At 37.0% G+C, this 18,317-nt stretch overlaps 8 protein-coding genes and 4 pseudogenes across 12 annotated transcripts, besides 1 other annotated feature; 6 read left to right on the forward strand and 6 right to left on the reverse strand.

Moving 5' to 3' along the window:
* The first annotated feature begins 152 nt into the window (after positions 1 to 152).
* On the forward strand, positions 153 to 1,116 carry TVAGG3_1062940 (annotated as a pseudogene). Its single transcript has one exon — positions 154 to 1,116. A coding segment is annotated over exon 1 (963 nt).
* Positions 1,117 to 1,144: 28 nt separating this feature from the next.
* Positions 1,145 to 18,317: a mobile genetic element.
* On the reverse strand, positions 7,505 to 7,925 carry TVAGG3_1062960 (annotated as a pseudogene). Its single transcript has one exon. A coding segment is annotated over exon 1 (421 nt).
* Positions 9,136 to 9,711, reverse strand: TVAGG3_1062970 (annotated as a pseudogene). The gene has a single exon. A coding segment is annotated over exon 1 (576 nt).
* TVAGG3_1062980 (uncharacterized protein) lies at positions 10,121 to 10,321 on the forward strand (the record flags this gene model as incomplete). Its single annotated transcript, XM_053888393.1, has 1 exon — positions 10,121 to 10,321. The coding sequence occupies one exon, from the start codon at positions 10,121 to 10,123 to the stop codon at positions 10,319 to 10,321; it is 201 nt and encodes a 66-aa protein (XP_053744471.1).
* Positions 10,351 to 10,935, reverse strand: TVAGG3_1062990 (uncharacterized protein; the record flags this gene model as incomplete). The annotated part of the gene is made up of 1 exon (XM_053888394.1): positions 10,351 to 10,935. The coding sequence occupies one exon, from the start codon at positions 10,933 to 10,935 to the stop codon at positions 10,351 to 10,353; it is 585 nt and encodes a 194-aa protein (XP_053744472.1).
* On the forward strand, positions 11,183 to 11,572 carry TVAGG3_1063000 (uncharacterized protein; the record flags this gene model as incomplete). Its single annotated transcript, XM_053888395.1, has 1 exon — positions 11,183 to 11,572. The coding sequence occupies one exon, from the start codon at positions 11,183 to 11,185 to the stop codon at positions 11,570 to 11,572; it is 390 nt and encodes a 129-aa protein (XP_053744473.1).
* TVAGG3_1063010 (HNH endonuclease family) lies at positions 12,209 to 12,910 on the forward strand (the record flags this gene model as incomplete). Its single annotated transcript, XM_053888396.1, has 1 exon — positions 12,209 to 12,910. The coding sequence occupies one exon, from the start codon at positions 12,209 to 12,211 to the stop codon at positions 12,908 to 12,910; it is 702 nt and encodes a 233-aa protein (XP_053744474.1).
* TVAGG3_1063020 (uncharacterized protein) lies at positions 12,961 to 13,224 on the reverse strand (the record flags this gene model as incomplete). The annotated part of the gene is made up of 1 exon (XM_053888397.1): positions 12,961 to 13,224. One exon carries the CDS (start codon positions 13,222 to 13,224, stop codon positions 12,961 to 12,963), a length of 264 nt encoding a protein of 87 aa, XP_053744475.1.
* Positions 13,255 to 13,506, forward strand: TVAGG3_1063030 (uncharacterized protein; the record flags this gene model as incomplete). The annotated part of the gene is made up of 1 exon (XM_053888398.1): positions 13,255 to 13,506. The coding sequence occupies one exon, from the start codon at positions 13,255 to 13,257 to the stop codon at positions 13,504 to 13,506; it is 252 nt and encodes an 83-aa protein (XP_053744476.1).
* On the reverse strand, positions 13,529 to 13,987 carry TVAGG3_1063040 (uncharacterized protein; the record flags this gene model as incomplete). The annotated part of the gene is made up of 1 exon (XM_053888399.1): positions 13,529 to 13,987. The coding sequence occupies one exon, from the start codon at positions 13,985 to 13,987 to the stop codon at positions 13,529 to 13,531; it is 459 nt and encodes a 152-aa protein (XP_053744477.1).
* TVAGG3_1063050 lies at positions 14,459 to 15,454 on the reverse strand (annotated as a pseudogene). Its single transcript has one exon. A coding segment is annotated over exon 1 (996 nt).
* On the forward strand, positions 17,311 to 17,874 carry TVAGG3_1063060 (uncharacterized protein; the record flags this gene model as incomplete). The annotated part of the gene is made up of 1 exon (XM_053888400.1): positions 17,311 to 17,874. The coding sequence occupies one exon, from the start codon at positions 17,311 to 17,313 to the stop codon at positions 17,872 to 17,874; it is 564 nt and encodes a 187-aa protein (XP_053744478.1).

The following is an 18,317-nucleotide window of genomic DNA, read 5'->3' on the forward strand; positions in this document are numbered from 1 at the left end:
AGCTAGGTTGGAACTACTTACCACCAAACCCTCCCACCCTCCAAGAGAAGCACCTGCACCAGGACTACCTAAAACATTTACATCGTCACATGGACACAGACACAGGCATGCACCAACAACCAACAGTTCAAAACACTGCACACAACCAACAGTTCAAAACACTGCACCACAACCAACAGTTCAAAACACTGCACCACAACCAACAGTTCAAAACACTGCACCACAACCAACAGTTCAAAACACTGCACAGCAACAACCACAAACAGAGCAAGGACATAAAAGAAGTAGAGAACAAGGAAACCAAGAATTCTTAAAAATGCTTAAGGAAAATTATGGTTACCCAGATACTCTTGACTTTAGTGACAGATATAAAGAAGCTATTAGAAAGTTCAAGGAAGGAAATACTGACCCGAACCTATTTAGCTTTATGGTTCAGCACCAAATGGGATATAATTTCAAACCTGGAAAATACAAGCTCGCTAAGGGATATGATTTAATAGCATATCATCCAAATGACATGACTGAATTTACTCCGAGATATTTGGTGTCAGAGATAAATGATAATTCAACTATCTTCATGAAACGCGTAAAAAATAGAGACGGAACGAAAGAAGAAAGGTTATGAATGCGGATGACTTAAATAGGGAACTTGTTAAAAACGGTCTCGGAATATATGAAATGCCAGCAGATGAGGTACAAGAAACTCCACAGGAAGAAGTTCAGATACAACCAGACATGGAAGAAATAGTTCAGCAACAACAGCTAGAAGAGCCAGAAGGAAACGAACAAGTCCCTCCTTTGGAAACTAACTTCACAGAACTAGATGAAGATTTGGAACAGCCGAAAAATCTTGACCCTCAACAAGAGTATGCGGAGAATATGGAATCTTTCCAAGAGTCTAAGAAAAATTCAGCTGACATAGTAGAAAGAATATCGAAAAATGTTCGCCGACATACAAAAGACTCCAACATCAGATGAAAATATTCAGCATAGAATGGAAGAACTGAAAGAAAGTGTACGCAAATACAACAATCCTTTTTACTTACGACCATATAACGTTCAATCTTTGGCTGAACTCGGTGAAAATAAAAGGTTAAATTTCACCAAAACATATAGAAATGAAACATTGTTTAAAGTTCATTCAGAACCTAACCAATATGGAAACAAACCTACTTTTGTTTCTGCAGACTATGGAACTACAATGAGATGGGGTCATAAAGCTAATCCGGATAGGTGGTTCATAAACTTACAACCACAATTCCAAGAAGTTGTAGACGCAATGGAAGTGAATGGTGAACCAGATATAGCTGGTATTTTCAGCGCGGCTTTAATGCCATTGAAAGATATGAAACATGCAGATATTTTGGACCAGTATGAAATGAACATGGCTGATGGAAATATAACACCTGACGTTCTAAAACATTTATCTCAAAGAACTACACAGAACCATAAAGATGGTATATTTGGTGAAGAGTTTAGAAAGAAAGTTAGGGAGAGAGAAGGAAGAGAACCTATTGTACATGACCTTGCAAACGAAAGTTTGCAAAATGTCATAAAAACTTACTTTGCAGACAATGAACGAGAATGGATGAATATTTAAGAAAACTCAAATGGACAGTACCAAATGAAATGTTAGTATTGAAAAACATGTTCCTTGACAAAATAAAACCAACTACAGAAATAAATGACGCAAGACTGAAACATTGGGTAAAAGCTTTCCCATTCACAAAAGATATTATTGGTAACATGGAAAGAAAAACCAGAATGGCTACAAAAACATATATTTGGAAACGAGCTTATTCCATATGGACAAGCTCTGTTTGAAGAGCTTGAACCGGAAACTCAGGAAAGAGTCATGCAAACAATACGCGAAGACTCAAATACAAACTATGACAAAATCTTTCTAGGATATAGGTTACCTGAGATGGGCGACCAGAGCCCAAAGGCAAAAAGGACATGGGAAATTTACAACATACTAGGTGAACATGAGGCAAAGATGCAACAACTTGAAGCAGAGGGCAAGTTACCAAAAGCGACACCAAAGAAGAAGAGTAGAACAAAGTGAAAGTAGTGAAGAAGTAACTTCATCTAGTGAAAGTAGTGGCAATGAAGGAAAAAGAAGAGTTAAAAACTCAGTCAGGAAGAAAGTAAAGCTTGGTACGAGTGGGTTCTATTATGACAAATAAATCCAACTATTCTATATTTTTACCCATATGAAATGTACGCCGCTCAGAATATAACGCCAACAGTTTTGGATGCCATGAACGGAAATGTTTCCGAATGGTATAACGAATGCGACAATGCCATTAGAAGGTCAGAAATAGTTCCTGGAACTTACGAATATACAACTGCTGTTTCTTATGGAAACGTAGGTGAGTTTGGAGAAGGTTCTTCAACAACAGTAGATATTGCTTGCGACAGGTTTCATATTATTTCTATTGACAACTCATTCTTATACGTGGAACAAGACATTGAAATAAAACCTTCTGCCAAGTTGTCTGACAAGAAAGGTTGCAATGGAATTTTCTATGTCGGATACCAATATGCTCCAGAAGTTTTCATGGGATATAAGATATATTCTAACTCTGACTTAGTTCAAACAGTAACATGGGCAAACTATGAATGGTTCGCTTTGAGAAACTCAGTACAACCACAAGCTAGAGAACAAACAGACCAGTATGCAAATATTGAGAAAATAAGAAGACTTGACCCTAACGTTCCAGGAGTTTATGTTAACCTTTCTGGTTCAGATGGAACTGCTGCCACTAAAGTAAAACTGAAACTTAGAGTTCCTTTGTCATCTTTCCTCATCTTCAGGTTTTTAAGATACTTGCCAAACTGGGCAGGAAAAATTTCTATCGAACTTACTCCAAGCAAAAATAACTTAGTCATTGCACCAACACAAGACCCATTCAGCATTACTGTAGCTGGAACTGGTGGAGCCAAGTTCTGTGACTTTTGCAAAGACAAAGTTGACTTAGACTTTGGTTTCTCAAACTTCAACAATGAAGTAAACTATTATTTCAATGCTGCTGGAACTGCTTGGGACCCAGTTAAGTTCACATGCGAAAAGTTTGAATGCAAGAGAATAGAAAGCAGACTTGCAGTCTATATGTTGGACCCAGATATTTCAAATGCTTTAGCTGCCAAATATATTGCAGTTCCACTTATGTTCCCTATACACCAAATATCTGTCAAAGACTTTGCAGGTGAAGTTGGAAACCAAAGTGCTGACCCAGGTGCAAGAACAGATATTGCTTTAACAACTGCAATGAAACATGCAGATACTATGTTTGTACTGTTCAGACGAACTATAAATGACTATTCTTGTTTCTACAACCCCGGTATTAAATATCATATAAACATAGATGGCAAATATTATCCAAGAGAAGAATATTCTACAGTTGAGGATATGAGGTCATACAACTTGACATTAGATGCTATGAACTTTAACAACAACTTCACAACAACCATTAACCCTGAAATGCAAAGTTCTATTATGCCATATGTGAAAGTATGGACTCATACAGGAGGTCAAAAAACTCAATATACAAATGGAGACCGTTCAAACTTTTGGCTTGGCATTCCATTTGCTGACTCAGAAGACTTTATGGGTGGTATTTCAACTGTTGGTACTGTACAAATACAATATACTGGTGACAGAGACGGTCCAGATGAACTGAGAGCAAAGAAGTTTACAAAACCAATAGCACTTTTCACGGAAGATGCTCTTTTGAAGATTCGTTCGATGAAACCTGCTGGGGCTCCTCAGATTGGCATAACGACAGCTTCCATCGAGCAGATTTTGGCAGCAGGTCAGTAAGTTGTTCTTGAACTGACTTCTCTCCGTCAAATATTGACAGTACGCCAGTTTTGACATAATATTGTAAGATAAACTTACCTTTAGAAATATCTGTAAGTTTTGTTGTTATATTTTTGTCTGCTTCAAGAACTTTCACCATCTCGGTTATACCAACTTTCTTTGCTTTATGAAAATATTTAGGTTCAGCAAAGACTGCTATTCTATAACATTTACCATTGTTTGTATAAAGAACTATTCTATCAATGTATTTGTATTGTTTGTGTGTGTAAACTTTGTTTTGCTTCAATTCAAAGAGATACTCAAATACGTCCATCTTTTTATTCTAAGTAAAATGTCATTTCCGAAAAATAGAAGCGTGAGTGTTTCAAAAGGTTTAATGGCGGTGGCAGATGTGAAGTTAAATTCACCAACTCAAACAAACAGTCAAAGTGTTATTGTCAATGTCAAAGACAGAGATGTTGAAGTGGGGAAACCATACGAAGACGAAGATGGTATAGCAATTGTTCCTGTAAAAGAACCAACATATCCTGAAGTTAGCAGAGACTTAAGTTCTGTTGCAGATATTCGAAATGACTACCAACAACTTAAAGACAAACTTCAAACTCAGGAGAAGATTTGTCAAGCTTTAGGTATAATGTTAAACTTGGTCGAACACAACCCTGAAAAGTGAACTCATATGTCATTGCACCTCATTGAAGTTTTGAAAAGAACTATTGAAACTTTTGACAGAGGCAGACGATATAAACATCAAAGAAATAGAACCGACATTAGTTGCTGTGGTGTTTCATATAATGTCATTGACAAGATATACGTTATGAAAGGAGGTGAAACGTTGAACTTAAAGTATAGTTTCCCAGACGTCATAAAAATATTTGACGACCACAACATTTCATTAAAATTTATTTGCTAAGTAAAAATGTCAAAACTTCTTGAAAGATGTTTGAAGAAAAATAATATAGACTTTATTTCATGTAAAGGACTTTACACACTTTGAACGATATGAAAGACCCTGTTTTGTTTGTTCGTGTAGACAAAGGAAAGTTCTATGTTCTTTACAAAAATTTGAACTTCTTAGACAGAGAACTTCAAGAAACGCCATGTGAAAGTTTAGATGAAGTTCTTCTCCACTTTCAGAAAAACTTTTAAATATATATAAATGGCAGAAGATATAATGGTTTATACTATTACGACTAAAAAACCCTGAGTCATATAATTCTTATACAAACAAACTTACAAAGTCCTCAAGGACGATATTGTAAAACTTTAAACACAATGACGACTAAAGCCTGTTTTGCTCTTTTGACACCAGAAGACTTCATTGTTGTGAATGGTAAAAAAATACTCCTTTGAAGATACTTACTCAGATATACCACCAACAGGTTTTGTTGACTTATTTAATACTTTAAGTACGGGTGTAACATGTGCTGCAACTAGAGCAGGTTTTCGTTATGTTTGGATGTCCGACTGAGTTTACTATAAACAATATGAGCATAATACAAACTTATTTCTGGTTTTACTACCAACAGTTCCTTAACAGGAAAGGTGTCATACAAGGAATGTCTGTTCCATTGACTTTAAGTACACCTATTTTATATATTGTTTCAAACTTAGGTTCAAAGTGCTATTCGAATGTCGACAGAAACTACTATGACCAAAAGATACTTATGCGTATAAACAATACTTTCTCTGCTGGTTTGCCTATTGTTCATTTCGAATGCAGAATTTTCAACCTTAGTGAACTCAAACACTTTGGCAAGTATAACGTTGACATTAGTTGACGCAAACTTTGTTCCTGTAAAACTTTTATGTCCTATGTATTTGTCAATTGACGGCAGAAAGTTTCGAATTGGAAGATGCAACTGGTGAAAGTGTTGTATTACAAGAACAACTTCAAACAACAAATAGCTCAAGAACAACAAATGCAAACAAATGCACAACAAAGTCAAGAATAAAAAAAAATATTTTTTTTATTTTATAAAAATGTACAGAATAGATGTTTCAGTTTTTTATGACTTCCAAGCATTCAGAAATATGTCCATTAGAGACTATAACAAAGCAGTCGAGAATTTGAAACGTTTAGTCATTTATGTCGACTCTGCCCCAGAATGTTATGTTATGAAAGAATGGGATGTAGTCTTTAACAAACCTAAAGCGACAATAGTTCAGAACAAGAATGTAGACAGAAACTTAAGAAAATAAAAGTTGTACAAGTTGGAATGAAAGATTTAGATGCTTGGGATATCTTATTGTCAAAGTTAGAAGATTTTTCAGTTCGTGGTATAAAGTTCTATACACCTTCTCCAACTTCTATTCTATCTTCACTGGATATAAATACGAACAAGTAGAATGGAAAGAAAATATATATAGAAGCTTGGTTAGACCATGTCAAAGAAATTATATGCAATGGAAACGAAAGAGTCTATGAGTATATCTTATGTTGGTTTGCAAAACATCTTACAACATCCAAGTGCAAAAATGAAACTGCTCTCATTATATTGGAAACAAGGAACTGGTAAGAACACATTCTTTACAGATATTTTGTGCAAACTGTTAGAAGGTTATTCGAACCCTAATATGACAAACTTAGAAAACATCTGTGGCAAGTTTAACTCTTCAATAGAGAATATGAAACTTATAGTTTGCAATGAACTTCAAAGTATAGATACAACAAAAGTTTTGAACTCAGATGCTTTGAAGAGTCTTATAACAGACAAAGTTGGAGTTGTTGAAAGAAAGTATTAAAGACCAAAGAGTTTGTGAAAAATGTTGCAAACTTCATTATGGTTTCAAACAACTGTTCCGATGAAGTTAGAAAGTTCTGACAGAAGATATGTAGTTGTCAGAACGTCAGATTCTCATATGCAAGATACAGAATATTTTGACGACTTAGCAGAAACTTTGACATCTGACTTTTACAACCACTTGTTCTCATATTTATGACATTAGATATTTCAAAGTTCAATCCAAGACAAATTCCCACATACCGAAGAGAGACAAACATTGTTAGAAGCAAACAAGAGTGTATATGAACTGTTCATAGATGAAACTGACTTTGAGTGTTTAGATGAAAAGGTCATTGTACGATTCGTATAAACAATATTGTCAAGAATATGGTTATATGCAGCTTTCTAAACGTACATTCTTGGCAAATGTCAAAAGTCTTTTAGATGTACAGAATGGTGTATATACAAAGAAAATTTTTTGAGTAAATTTAAAAAAAATATTTTTTTATCCGATAGAAAAGATGACGAAATATATTCAGTAAACAAGTACATGTCAGGACTTAAAGAAGAACTAGACCCATTCACATATTTGAATGTTTACTTCTACCATTTTGAAAAGTCCTTCATTCAGCAAAGTTTGGAACATCGAACCAGTTAAGTTTGCTATTGTGACTAAAAATGGTGCGAAATTTGAAGACTTAGACATAGAAGGTTTGTTAGCAGTCAAAGAAAAGTTTTGACAGAAGGTTCTCAAACCTTAAAGAAGGCAAAGCATACAAACTTGTTATACCTTATGAACCAAAGAAAGCAGCACGACTATGAATATTATGAGTCTAAGATAGTTGAAGTTCAAGGTAAATTGGGTAAAAGATTTTAGAGTCTAAGCCAGTGTTTGCTCCTAAAGAGGAAGAGAACATTGACATTGACCCAGAAATGTTCTAAAAATAAAAGTTTATTTTTACATGTCAAATTTCTTTTTTTCTGGAACTGGTTCAGGTTCTTTCTTCTCTTCTTTTACTTTCTTCTCTTTCTTTTCTCTCTTCTTCTTTTCTGGTGGAGTTATGTCAAATTTCTCCGAACCATATTTATGTAAAAGTTCTTTGTCCTTTAATAGCTCATCTATTCTGTTTTCTATTTCATCTTCAAGAACAGCGCATGTGTCTTCTTTGCATTCTAAGAACTTTTGTTGGACTTCATCTTTCCAATCGGCGTCATCTCTGTCAACAAGTCTGTCATTGACAAATTTTAAGACTGCTCTTTGTAATGTTTTTATGGTTCTTGTCATATTCCCAGAAACAGAACTTTAGAACAAATTCACCTTTCTTGTTTACACTATGTAAGATTTTATGGTCGACAGATGTTTTGCTGTCGAAAAGCTTGTCTCGAATATAGATAGCGAAATCGCTAGACATTTTCTAAAAGATAAAAATTTTAATTTTTCTAAAAAATATGTTAGAAAAAAAGTTTGCTGACATTGACAAAAATTTGAGAATGTTTTAAACAAGAAACAAGAGGAAGTTAGAAAATGCTCAGATAAAACCTATACATGACAAGTTCTTATTTGCTCAGAATGGTATAACAGGTCTAATTGGCACCACCTGGGTCGGGTAAGACTTTCACTTATCTTAAAATGGCTGCACAACAACAAGAACTAGATGAGAAGAACCCATTCTATGAGTTAGTTGTTATTTGTAGTACTTCTGGTCAATTTGACCAAACCGTCAATTCGTTCAAAGATATTATAAAGAAGTCTAAGTTAGTATGTATAAAGGATACTGAGTTGTTAGATTGGATAAAGAAGTACCAAAGAAGAGTTTTGAAGTATAATGCTATAAATGAGTATATAAATTCTAAGTTTAAAGAACCTAATGAGGAAATGCAGAGAATATTAGAGAAGAAACACTTCAGAAACAAACAGAAAGAGATAGAATACATTTCGAAGAAATTGCAATCTTACGATTGGAAGACTTACCCTCATAGATGTCTTCTTATCTTAGATGATTTGCTTCTCATCCTTTGTTAAAGAACAGAGAACAAGATATGTGTCGAATTCTTAAGAAGCTCAGACACTTTAACATCTCAGTTGTCATTTGTGTACAGACAGCAAAGAGTTTAAGTAAGGATGTAAAGAGAATACTTACTGACATTGTACTTTTCCCGGATTGTCCGAAGACGATTTCATGGAACTTATGAAAGAGTCCATGGCAGGTAAGTTTGACAGACATGAACTCTGGGAGAAGTACAAAGTCATACAAGACCCTCATACTTCTTTCAGAATTCATATCTACGCAAACAAAGTTCAAATTGTAAAAAGTCAAGCTTGAAAAATAAAAGAGTTCATTTACTCTACTTGTTTGAAGTTGTCAAAATACTCTGTTATTTTTTCCTTTAACAATGGCAAATCTTCTTTGAAGGTAAGTATTGTACAACCTTTCATATCATAGTGTGTTTGAGGTAAAGTATCTTGAACTATTTGTTTCACATCTTCATTCGGGTCATTGAAATCGGTAAGTTTTCGCGATAGAACCAATTTCTGTCAGATTTGTAAATCTTAGCAAGGTCGTAAAAGCTTTTGTTGTTTCTTCTGACTAAATGCAACATAACCATATCTTTATCTTCTTCATTTTCCATCTCTTCAGTATAAATCATATACTTATAGTTCTTTTCCTACCTTTTGGTACCGAACGTGGTATTCTTTTCTGAATGCTTTTTGTCTTTTGCTTCAATGACTTCATTTTTTGCTTGAAGTTTCTTTTCCATCTCTTCACGTTCTTGTCTATGAATTTCGTCAAGAAGTCTGTAAATATACCAAGCATAACGAGGCGAAGCCCACATTGCAACAGCATTTACAAGAAGTCTATGTACATACCAACCTCTCAAACCATTTGGCAAATTTTTACGATTTTCATGAGTTTTAGGCGACCCGAAAAAAGTCGGTCTCGCTGTGCTTCGCTCAAAAGTTCTTGTGTGCTTTGGTTTTTGAACCAATCGTCTGTATGTTTTGGTATCTGGAGCAAAACATGCTGTCAAAATACTTTGCATTTGGTACATATCGTCTTTGACCGAACGAATGAGACGGAGTTGTTTGTTAAACTGTATGTACTCGTATTCTTCATTTATGGCTTCATGGACTATAACTGTTGTTGTGTTCTCTGTTGTTGACATATCTGTCTTTAATATTCCGGATAAAAAAATAAATAAAAATAAAACTAACTTTATTTTTTTTATTTCGGGAAAATTCATGACAAATTCAAGAGGTGAGAAAAGAGGTGAAAAAAACAGGTGAGATCTCACCACTTCACCTAAACATTATTTTTGCTGAAAAAGTGTCATTTTTTTCATGTCCGAAGACTCGAAGGTGCAACACTTCCAAAATACCGACGAACTCAGAAGAGCAGCATGGCAGTATCTTCTTGACAACTTCTTTGAGTTCTCCAGGTACACCTTGGAAAATGCTGAAGAACTCCGACACAGAGAATTTGGAGAAATTGCACTCCAATACTACCTTGACAAACAAAGGGTAAACAAAGGGTAAAATAAGACTAAAAACTTAACGTTTAAAAGTGACATTTTTATGAGCTCCGAGTCACCGAGAAAACTTGGTCAGATGTTAGCAGCTTACTTCCCTGAGGAGGATGGAAGCGTTACATACGTAAGGTTCAAAAACAACGAACCTGGAATTGCGTACAAAATTCGCAATTACATGACCATGGAAGAGTACGAAAGGTTCCTACAAGAGAAACCAGCTCTAAACAACTCAGAAAAGAAAGAATAAAAAGTTTAACTCGTAATTGTTTATTTTTTTTACTTGTATGGGCAAGCTGCAAGAATGAAGTCGACTATCTCAGTCTTTGTTTTGACGAGCTGGACGGCTCTTGCGAGTACGTCTGTTTTGCGGTCTCCAGCTGGTGTCTGACCTTCGTAATTGCGCATGTTCTTGAGAGCTCCAACTGTAAATGATTGTAGGATGAAGAGTCTCTCAGACTGCTTGAGGTAGTCTTCACGGTCACGAACCGAATCTGTGGTACGAGTCGAATCGGTCGATTTGAGGGAAGAGACTGAAAGCCTGTCGTCTTCCATAGGGGCTGTGGCATACTCTTTGCGTAAGCGGTTCAGACCTTCTTCGAACTCTTGGTCTCTCTTCGATTGAGATTGGAATTGGAATTGCTGGGGTGGAGCTTGCTGGAACATCCAAGGGTTGGGGAAGTAAGGCATAGGCTGAGGAGGGTAGTTCGGGAAGCCTTGTGGTGGGTAGTAACCTTGAGGTGGAAATTGGTAGTAAATCGGAGGTACTTGCTGGAACTGAGGTTGCTGAGGAGACTGTTGTGGTTCTGCAGCTTTCGGTTCCTCTGGTTTGGGAATGGACTCGGTTGGTGGGACGTGGGACATTCGTTTGTGTCCTGTGGGATGGAAAATATTTTCCTGTCGGAAGGAAAAACTTTTTCTGTCGGAAGGAAAAACTTTTTCTGTCGGAAGGAAAAACTTTTTCTGAAGTTCGACCAAAAAGTTCTCAATTTTCGAAAATTTGAATGGTTTACGGACGGACAACTGGAAGAGTTCTTCCTGTCGTCGGGAAAAATTTTTCCCTTTGTCCGGAAAATTTTTTCCAGTTGTCGGGAAAATATTTTCCTGTCGGATGGAAGGACTCGGAATGCCAGAAGGATTTGACGAGGCAATTTACCTTATAGAGATAAATGAAGTTGTTAAGCAGTACTTGCGCAGGGTAATGAAGCCCAAGGTCAAGTTCACCGCTATTTCTGGAAGGGCTGCCTTGAATCTCGAGACTTCGACTGGAATTCCAATTCAAATACCAGAAAACACTCCTTTCGACGACATAAAGGACGCCAAAAGAGAAACTCTTGTTAAGTTCCTAAACAAACGTCCTTGGATAAAAATACCAAACAAGGAGAACCCCCTACCCCATATGAAATTGGCAATTCAGTCTCTCCTTCACTTCTCGGGTCAGCCGTTCTACATAACCTGTGAAGGCGACATCCAACCAGTTCAGTCAACCTTAACGTTTTGAGTAAAAACATTTTTTTTCATTTTTTGAATGAAGCAAGTTAAATTCGTCCCACACCAATCTCAATGGACCGATGAAGAGTTTCAAGCCATGGTTGAAGACGTTGAGAACGACATAGACGGCGAACTTGAAGGAGCTCAAATCAAATTGCAACCAAAATTGCAGAGTCAAGGAACAGATAGCTCCACTTAAAGCTACCAAAGCTACTCTTGACCTCATGGATAGTTACCGTTTAGATGTCAAGAGTGAATAAGACAATTAAAATTAAAACTTCTAAACTGCTATACTCCAAAAGTTAGCAGAAATGAGAAGACTTTACCAGAGCTACTTACATGTAAGGGACTTACCTTCAAGCAGTCCGACCAAAGATGAATTTGTTGACATTGTCCCAATTTTGTCCGAAAGTCAGCTCAGATGTTTCGAACTGCTCCCAACATATCCGGAATATGAACGTTTGCCTGAACTCTTCCGCAATCTCAAAAAACGTTTTTTGGTTCTCATGTTCCAAACTTTTATCGGAAGAGACAACAAACGTTCAGAAGAAGAACAAGATATTATTTTAAACTTGTTGTATGACATAACTGTCATAACAAGCTTTTTGAAGTAAAACTGCCATTCTCAAACCACTTCATTTTTTCGATGTCCGAACAAGCACCGAAGCCGAACACAATAGCAGATGTCCTTTCAAGGTTGCCAGACAAGCGCCCAGTTCAAATTCAAATTGCCCAATTGAAAGCTCATCTGACAAACACCATTAAGACTCTCCAAAGTAGTCTTATGACAGAGATGACCAATCTCAAAGCCGATGTCCTCATGAACCAAGCTTCCAATGAGAAATGCCTGAACAATTTCACGGAAACCTTGCGCAATTACGAGAGAGAGAACCGAGACCTTGCCAGACTCATCTACCGTTTCTTCGAAGAGATAGACGCCATCTGGAAGGTACTCGGAAAGGACAGAACATGCAACACCGTACTTCGTGAGTACCAAATTGAAGAAGGAATTGTCGAGGAAGAAGAGGAAGAAGAGAAACACGAAGAAGAAGAGGAAGAAGAAGAAGTTCCTGAAGCCGCTACATGGGCAACCCTTGTTGCCGATGACACTTACGAAATTTCCCAACCCTACCCATACCAAATCCGCAACAAGGAGACAGGCAAGGTTCTTACCCCAGTCCTCAACAACTTGGGACACTTGAACCTTAACCTTCGGAATCGCGGTTCAATCTCCATGGGCAAGCTTGTCGCAATTCAATGGGTTCCAAATCCAGACAAGAAGACGAGGGTCAGACACATTGACGGTGACAAGCTCAACAACCGTAAGGAGAACCTCGAGTGGTTCTAAGAGTAAAAAAAATTTTATTTTAGGGGGAAACCCCAAGTAAATTTAGGTGTTTATTTGGATAAGTATGTTAAATTAAGGGTAATTTGCAAAATTAGTTCCCGACCTTTGAATTGGGCTCTTTCGTTATCCCAGTTGCGTAGGAGGTCGTCCCAGAGGAGTTGGTAGAATTGCCAATCCAAGGACGATTTGTCCTCCCAGGCATTGAGGATGTACTGCTCGTAGAGTTTCATGACCTCTGCCTTGCACCAGACACCCTCTCCCTTGGAACGTAAGGCTTCTTCGAAGTGCTCGAATGCGATTGGCTGCTTGACCATCCGAAATGACACTTTTTGTCCGTTTGGTCAATGTTCGTGTCTCGTGCCATAGTCGACGAAAATACAGACAAACAGGTTATATATGAGTTTGAGACCAAGAATGGTGTAACTCGACCTGTCCGATTCAAAGACTCCGAGGGCGACCATGAAATTAAACGGAAATTAGCTAGGAAGGAATATAAAATGGACTGGTTGCCACCACCTCCACCTCCACCTCCACCACCCTTACCTGTTCCTCAAGTAAATAAGCCTTTCCCGTTCCCAAGAATTCCCACATTTTAATTCAAATTCGAATAAAAATTTTTTATTTCATGCAATGTTTTATTTCTGTGCCGTCTTCAAGTATGCCCCAGTACTTACGCTTGGAGAGGACATGAACTTCGGTGAAAATTTTGTCCAATTTGAATTGACCCATCTTTTCACCGACCATTCCCATTTCAATGAGTTTGTTGTATCCTTCTTCGTTCGTCATGAGTGCGTCAATGTTCTCATAGTAAACCTTCACTTTGGATTTGACTTCGGAGAAGAATTTGTTGTAGTTGTCAAGGACTGCCTTTGCGAACTGAGGGTAAGACCAATGTTCGACAATAGGTTTTAATGTGGTTACTAAGCCACTTTGACCTTGAGTGAATTCGTACTTCAAAACAAAAGGAGAAAACCTTTCAACAAAGTTGTCGACCTTCTCATAATGTTTACTCTTCATCTCTTGAGGTTTCTTAATGGAATATCCCCATGTCGAATTCATAAGCAATTTGAGTGTCATTGCAAGTTTGGGGTTTGAAGCTTTCCTAATATCATACAGTTGTTGTATGACTTTTCCAACTGTATAGTTCCTTCCCGGGAACTCACCATCTTCGTTTGGAATTCCAGTCGGAATATATTGGACAAACCTCATGTATGCAGCGTTAAGGTCGACATAGTATATCTTTTCATCTGAGTCGAACTTGTCGCAACCAATTGGTCCAGTTTGTGGAAATTCAAGTGAGTCTCTTATCTTCTGAGAAACTTCTCCTGTTATCTCATAAACATCGTCGAAGCAACCTGTTTCATATAAAACCTTCTGACCTAACTCAGATGCTCTCCAATACAATTTGACGTCAATTGGATGTCTCAATGGAAGTTTGTTTATAGCATCTTGAAGTTCTTGCAACCTCATTGGAAGTTCTTCTGGTTCAGGTTGGTATCCGAACAATCCAACTCCTTTTGGAATTGTGTACTTCTTTTGTACTAGAACTTTGTCTGGAACAACTTTTGGTCTTGCTAACAGTGAAAAGTTTGTTTCGTCTTTTGGTACAAAAGTTTCTGTCAGCTTGTCATCTGGAATTGGTTCCAACAAACCTTTCTCGAAAAGAATGTTTACAGCTCTGACAATGTTGCACTTGCCTTTTCCGAACAATGGGTTTGTAAGACTTTCGTTCAACATGAAGTGGTTGTGGACAATTGCAATCTTCAACCATGGTAAATTGAACTCAACAACATAGTCGTCATGTGAAGAACCTTTAGCTGTAGGTATGTTGACTCGGATATTGACATTTGCCAACGGTGCAATTTTTGCCAATTGACCTCTGAGAATGTACCTTGTCTTCACACATGACTCAAGATACTTCATCTTCTCATCTGTAACAAGACCAGAGTTCCTGAGACATGTAAGAATGCAAGGTTCATTGACAATTGTTTCAATTGAATTGTAAATTCCATACCTTGTCAAGTCAATGTCAGACTTATTTATGAACGGAAAGTATCCAGCATGTTGTCTGACTGCTTGAGGGTTAGGTTGGTACCATTCGAACTTGACACTTGCAATTCCTTCAATTGCATTCAAAATGTCTGAGTCGGAGTCAACCATTTGTTCTCTCTTTGTAGTCTTGAAAGCGTCAAGAAGTTTGCAGCTGTTTGTTCATTGCCATTTGCATAGTAAATGTGACCATCCAAATCCGTTATGGTCAATCTGAGATTGTGTCCTTTCTTATTTCCGTCTTGTATGGCAGCAAGTACACCCATGAAGCCTTCTTTGTTCTTTCCTTCGTCAAAGTTTACTGTAAAGGTTCGACCAGATGTAATTTGACTTCTAACTTCACGATACTTTCATATGCATATCTTGTTCTTTCCATGGGAGCATGACCATCCTCTGCACTACCTTTTTTCCTTCTCAAAGGATGCAATTGTTCGTCATGTTTCCAGTAGAATCTGGCAAAGCCGTCGTGTCCTTCAACTTGAGGTTCACTAACATCGAAAGGCATGTCCATAAGACGTTCTTCTTCTAACCTCTCTAGTCTGTTTGGATAATTTGCATACGTGCTGTTTCCAAATCCATTTCGTAGGTCAGACCAGCCAGTTTGTCATAGACTTTTATGGGTCTTCCCTTCCTATATTTAAACTTCTTTCGAAAACTCTCCAACCATATCTTTGCAACTCTGCTTTTATTCTAGCAGACTTTTCTATCCATTCTATATGGGGGCATTTTTATAAAAATAAAAAAAATGTTTTTTTTCTTTACTTAACATAAACGCGCCTGCTGCCATAAGTCTTTGACGCCAACCCATACCAGCTAATGAAGGTTGACTTGGTTTAGTTTTGGAAACTAAACTTTGGTTTTGGTTTATCTTCAGTTTTTGGTTTTTCTTCTTCTATCGGTTTTTCGTCAGCTTTTCGTTCCTCTGACTTGTACCTCACCTGCAGGAACAGTTGTGTCGTCAACATCTTCATAAATATCATATGCCATTTGTTTTTTGTTTTCCTTTCAACTTTTTGTGTTTGTTGTAAAGTTTAGAATATTTCGACTCTAAGTCAATGAGATGTTCTATAATGAACTGTTGGTCAGTGAAGTAAACTTTTCCATCTGTTGTCTGAAAGCTCCTTCAGACTTCAATATTTTATTTGTGAGAGTCTGTTTCTTTTTGAGATACTAGCCGTTCCATTTTCTATGAAAAGTGACTTTTGTAGTTAGGGTTTGTATTTCCAGACCTGGCACTTTCTATTATTGAATTTTTCTCTTCATCTGTAAGTTCTTTGACAGGTTTTGACAATGGTTCTGAACTTTTTGTTTGTGGTGTCAAATCTACCGTTTCAACTTCTTCGGTCATTTCATCTCAGTAAAAAAATTTTAGTTTGGTTTGTTTTCAACTGGTTGTTGTTGTTTTTAAGTCGGTCTAAAACTTCCTGAGGTATAGGAAGAACTTGACAAACACGTTTGTGTAACTGCTGGAAGCCGACAAATCCATCTTGAACCCATTTGTCTCAATGCTGTATTGTTCATTTCATCTCAGTAAAAACTTTACATTCCCACGTTTGAGGTGGTTGCGGTTGGTTATTGTTTACCCATTGTTGTGCATGGTTATATCCTCTGTTAAAGAATCTTTCACCTTGGTCCATATAGTGTCCTGCTTGTTATAGTAGTCATTTGCTTTGTTATAATAGTTTCCTGCTTGTCTTCCTACATTGTCCATCCATCCTTGAACTTTTCCTCTTGTTTCAGGATTTGGAATAAGATTTGTTGCATCTCGTGCTACATCCCAACCTTTCTGTACAGTTTGTATAATAGGTTGTGCTTTCTCTTTAAGTATACCTAATGTACTCAAAATCTTCCTTCCAACTCCAAATACACCTCTGGCTATTGTTCCCACTGCGGGCAAAAATCTGGATGCAACTCCTGCTAATGCGCCAAATAAACCCATTTCTTATGGGTTAAAAAATGACGAATCCAAACAAGGACCCCTATGTTTCTAAAGCGACAAAGAAAGCACTCATGATAAAAATCTTTAGTTCAACACCAAATGCTTGGTTTATGGATATCTTGGAAAACATTCCGAGGTATAGAGAAGATGGACCACCATACTGGCTAATATTTGTCGTCAAAACACAAGATACTGTGAAGCCATACCATTACAGTCCAAAGCTATTTTAGATATCTTAGCAGCTTTGACAATATTCGTTGACAAATACCATCCAACAAAACTGACATCTGACTGTGAAAGTTCTTTCAAATCAGATGATGTAAAAAACTATCTGCGTTCAAAAAATGTAAACCAATATTTCATTGTCGACCAAAACCATTCTGCTCTTGGTGTCATTGACGGTTGTATAAAAATGTTAAGAGACTTAAACCAACCACAAGGTGGTGAAGCAAATGAAATGTCATATGACGACAAGTATAGACACTTCTCCATGGCAAAGATGAGACAAGTTTTAAATATTTACAATAGCCGTAAACAAAAAGGTTTGGGAAACCACTCCCCCGAAGAAATGAAAAACAACCCTGACTTAGAGAAAGACTATATATTTAATAATTTAGTCAAAAGAGACAAACAAGAAAGAATGCCGGGCTTCAAACTTCAGAAAGGTGACAAAGTAAAAATAGAAATACCTAAACGCGACCCATATGAAAATACTATTGACTATGACAACAATGGGAACCCGACAGGTACTCACATTCGTGTTCGTAAAAATAGAAGAAAGTATACAAGAGAATATTATGAAGTTTTAGGCAAACATGGCAAAATGTACACACTGCAAGCAGAAGATAAAACTACTATTGTCAGACCTCGTTTCAAACTTGTCAAAGTTCAAGGTGGTATACTTTCAAAGACAGTTCCTAACAAATATAAGACAACTCCTGACGAATATGCTAAAGAAGTTGAAAATGACGACTAAGCAATTCTATACCATGCGTAAACTGTCATGTAAGGTGGCATGTATTCTTTACTTTGTCCCGTTGTTTGCGTATATCCTGTAACGCGATGTGTATGGTTTCCTCCTCCCTCAGTGTTACTCCAGTAACAATCTATAGCAAACTTAACGTTGTCTTTAACATCATATCCTTTACCTTTTGTCATTGCTGACCAATCCCAATATCTATGCTTATGCCAACCTGCTTGAGATGTACTTAAATCTATGTAGTGACTGTGCGCAGGTAAATTTTCACCTGAAATCGTTTTACTTCCACCTATTTCCTTTGAAGAGTTTGCACAATACAAAAACCTGTCGACTATTTGAGTCCAAGTTCCAAAACCAAGTACTACTTCTGGTCTGGTAGAGTTCATTGACGTATAAATAGAGCCTATAGGATATAATGTTTGAAGTATTTCTGTCTTTAA

The sequence above is a fragment of the Trichomonas vaginalis genome (assembly GCF_026262505.1).
Source record: "Trichomonas vaginalis G3 chromosome Unknown ctg_17, whole genome shotgun sequence".
Taxonomy (NCBI): domain Eukaryota; phylum Parabasalia; order Trichomonadida; family Trichomonadidae; genus Trichomonas; species Trichomonas vaginalis.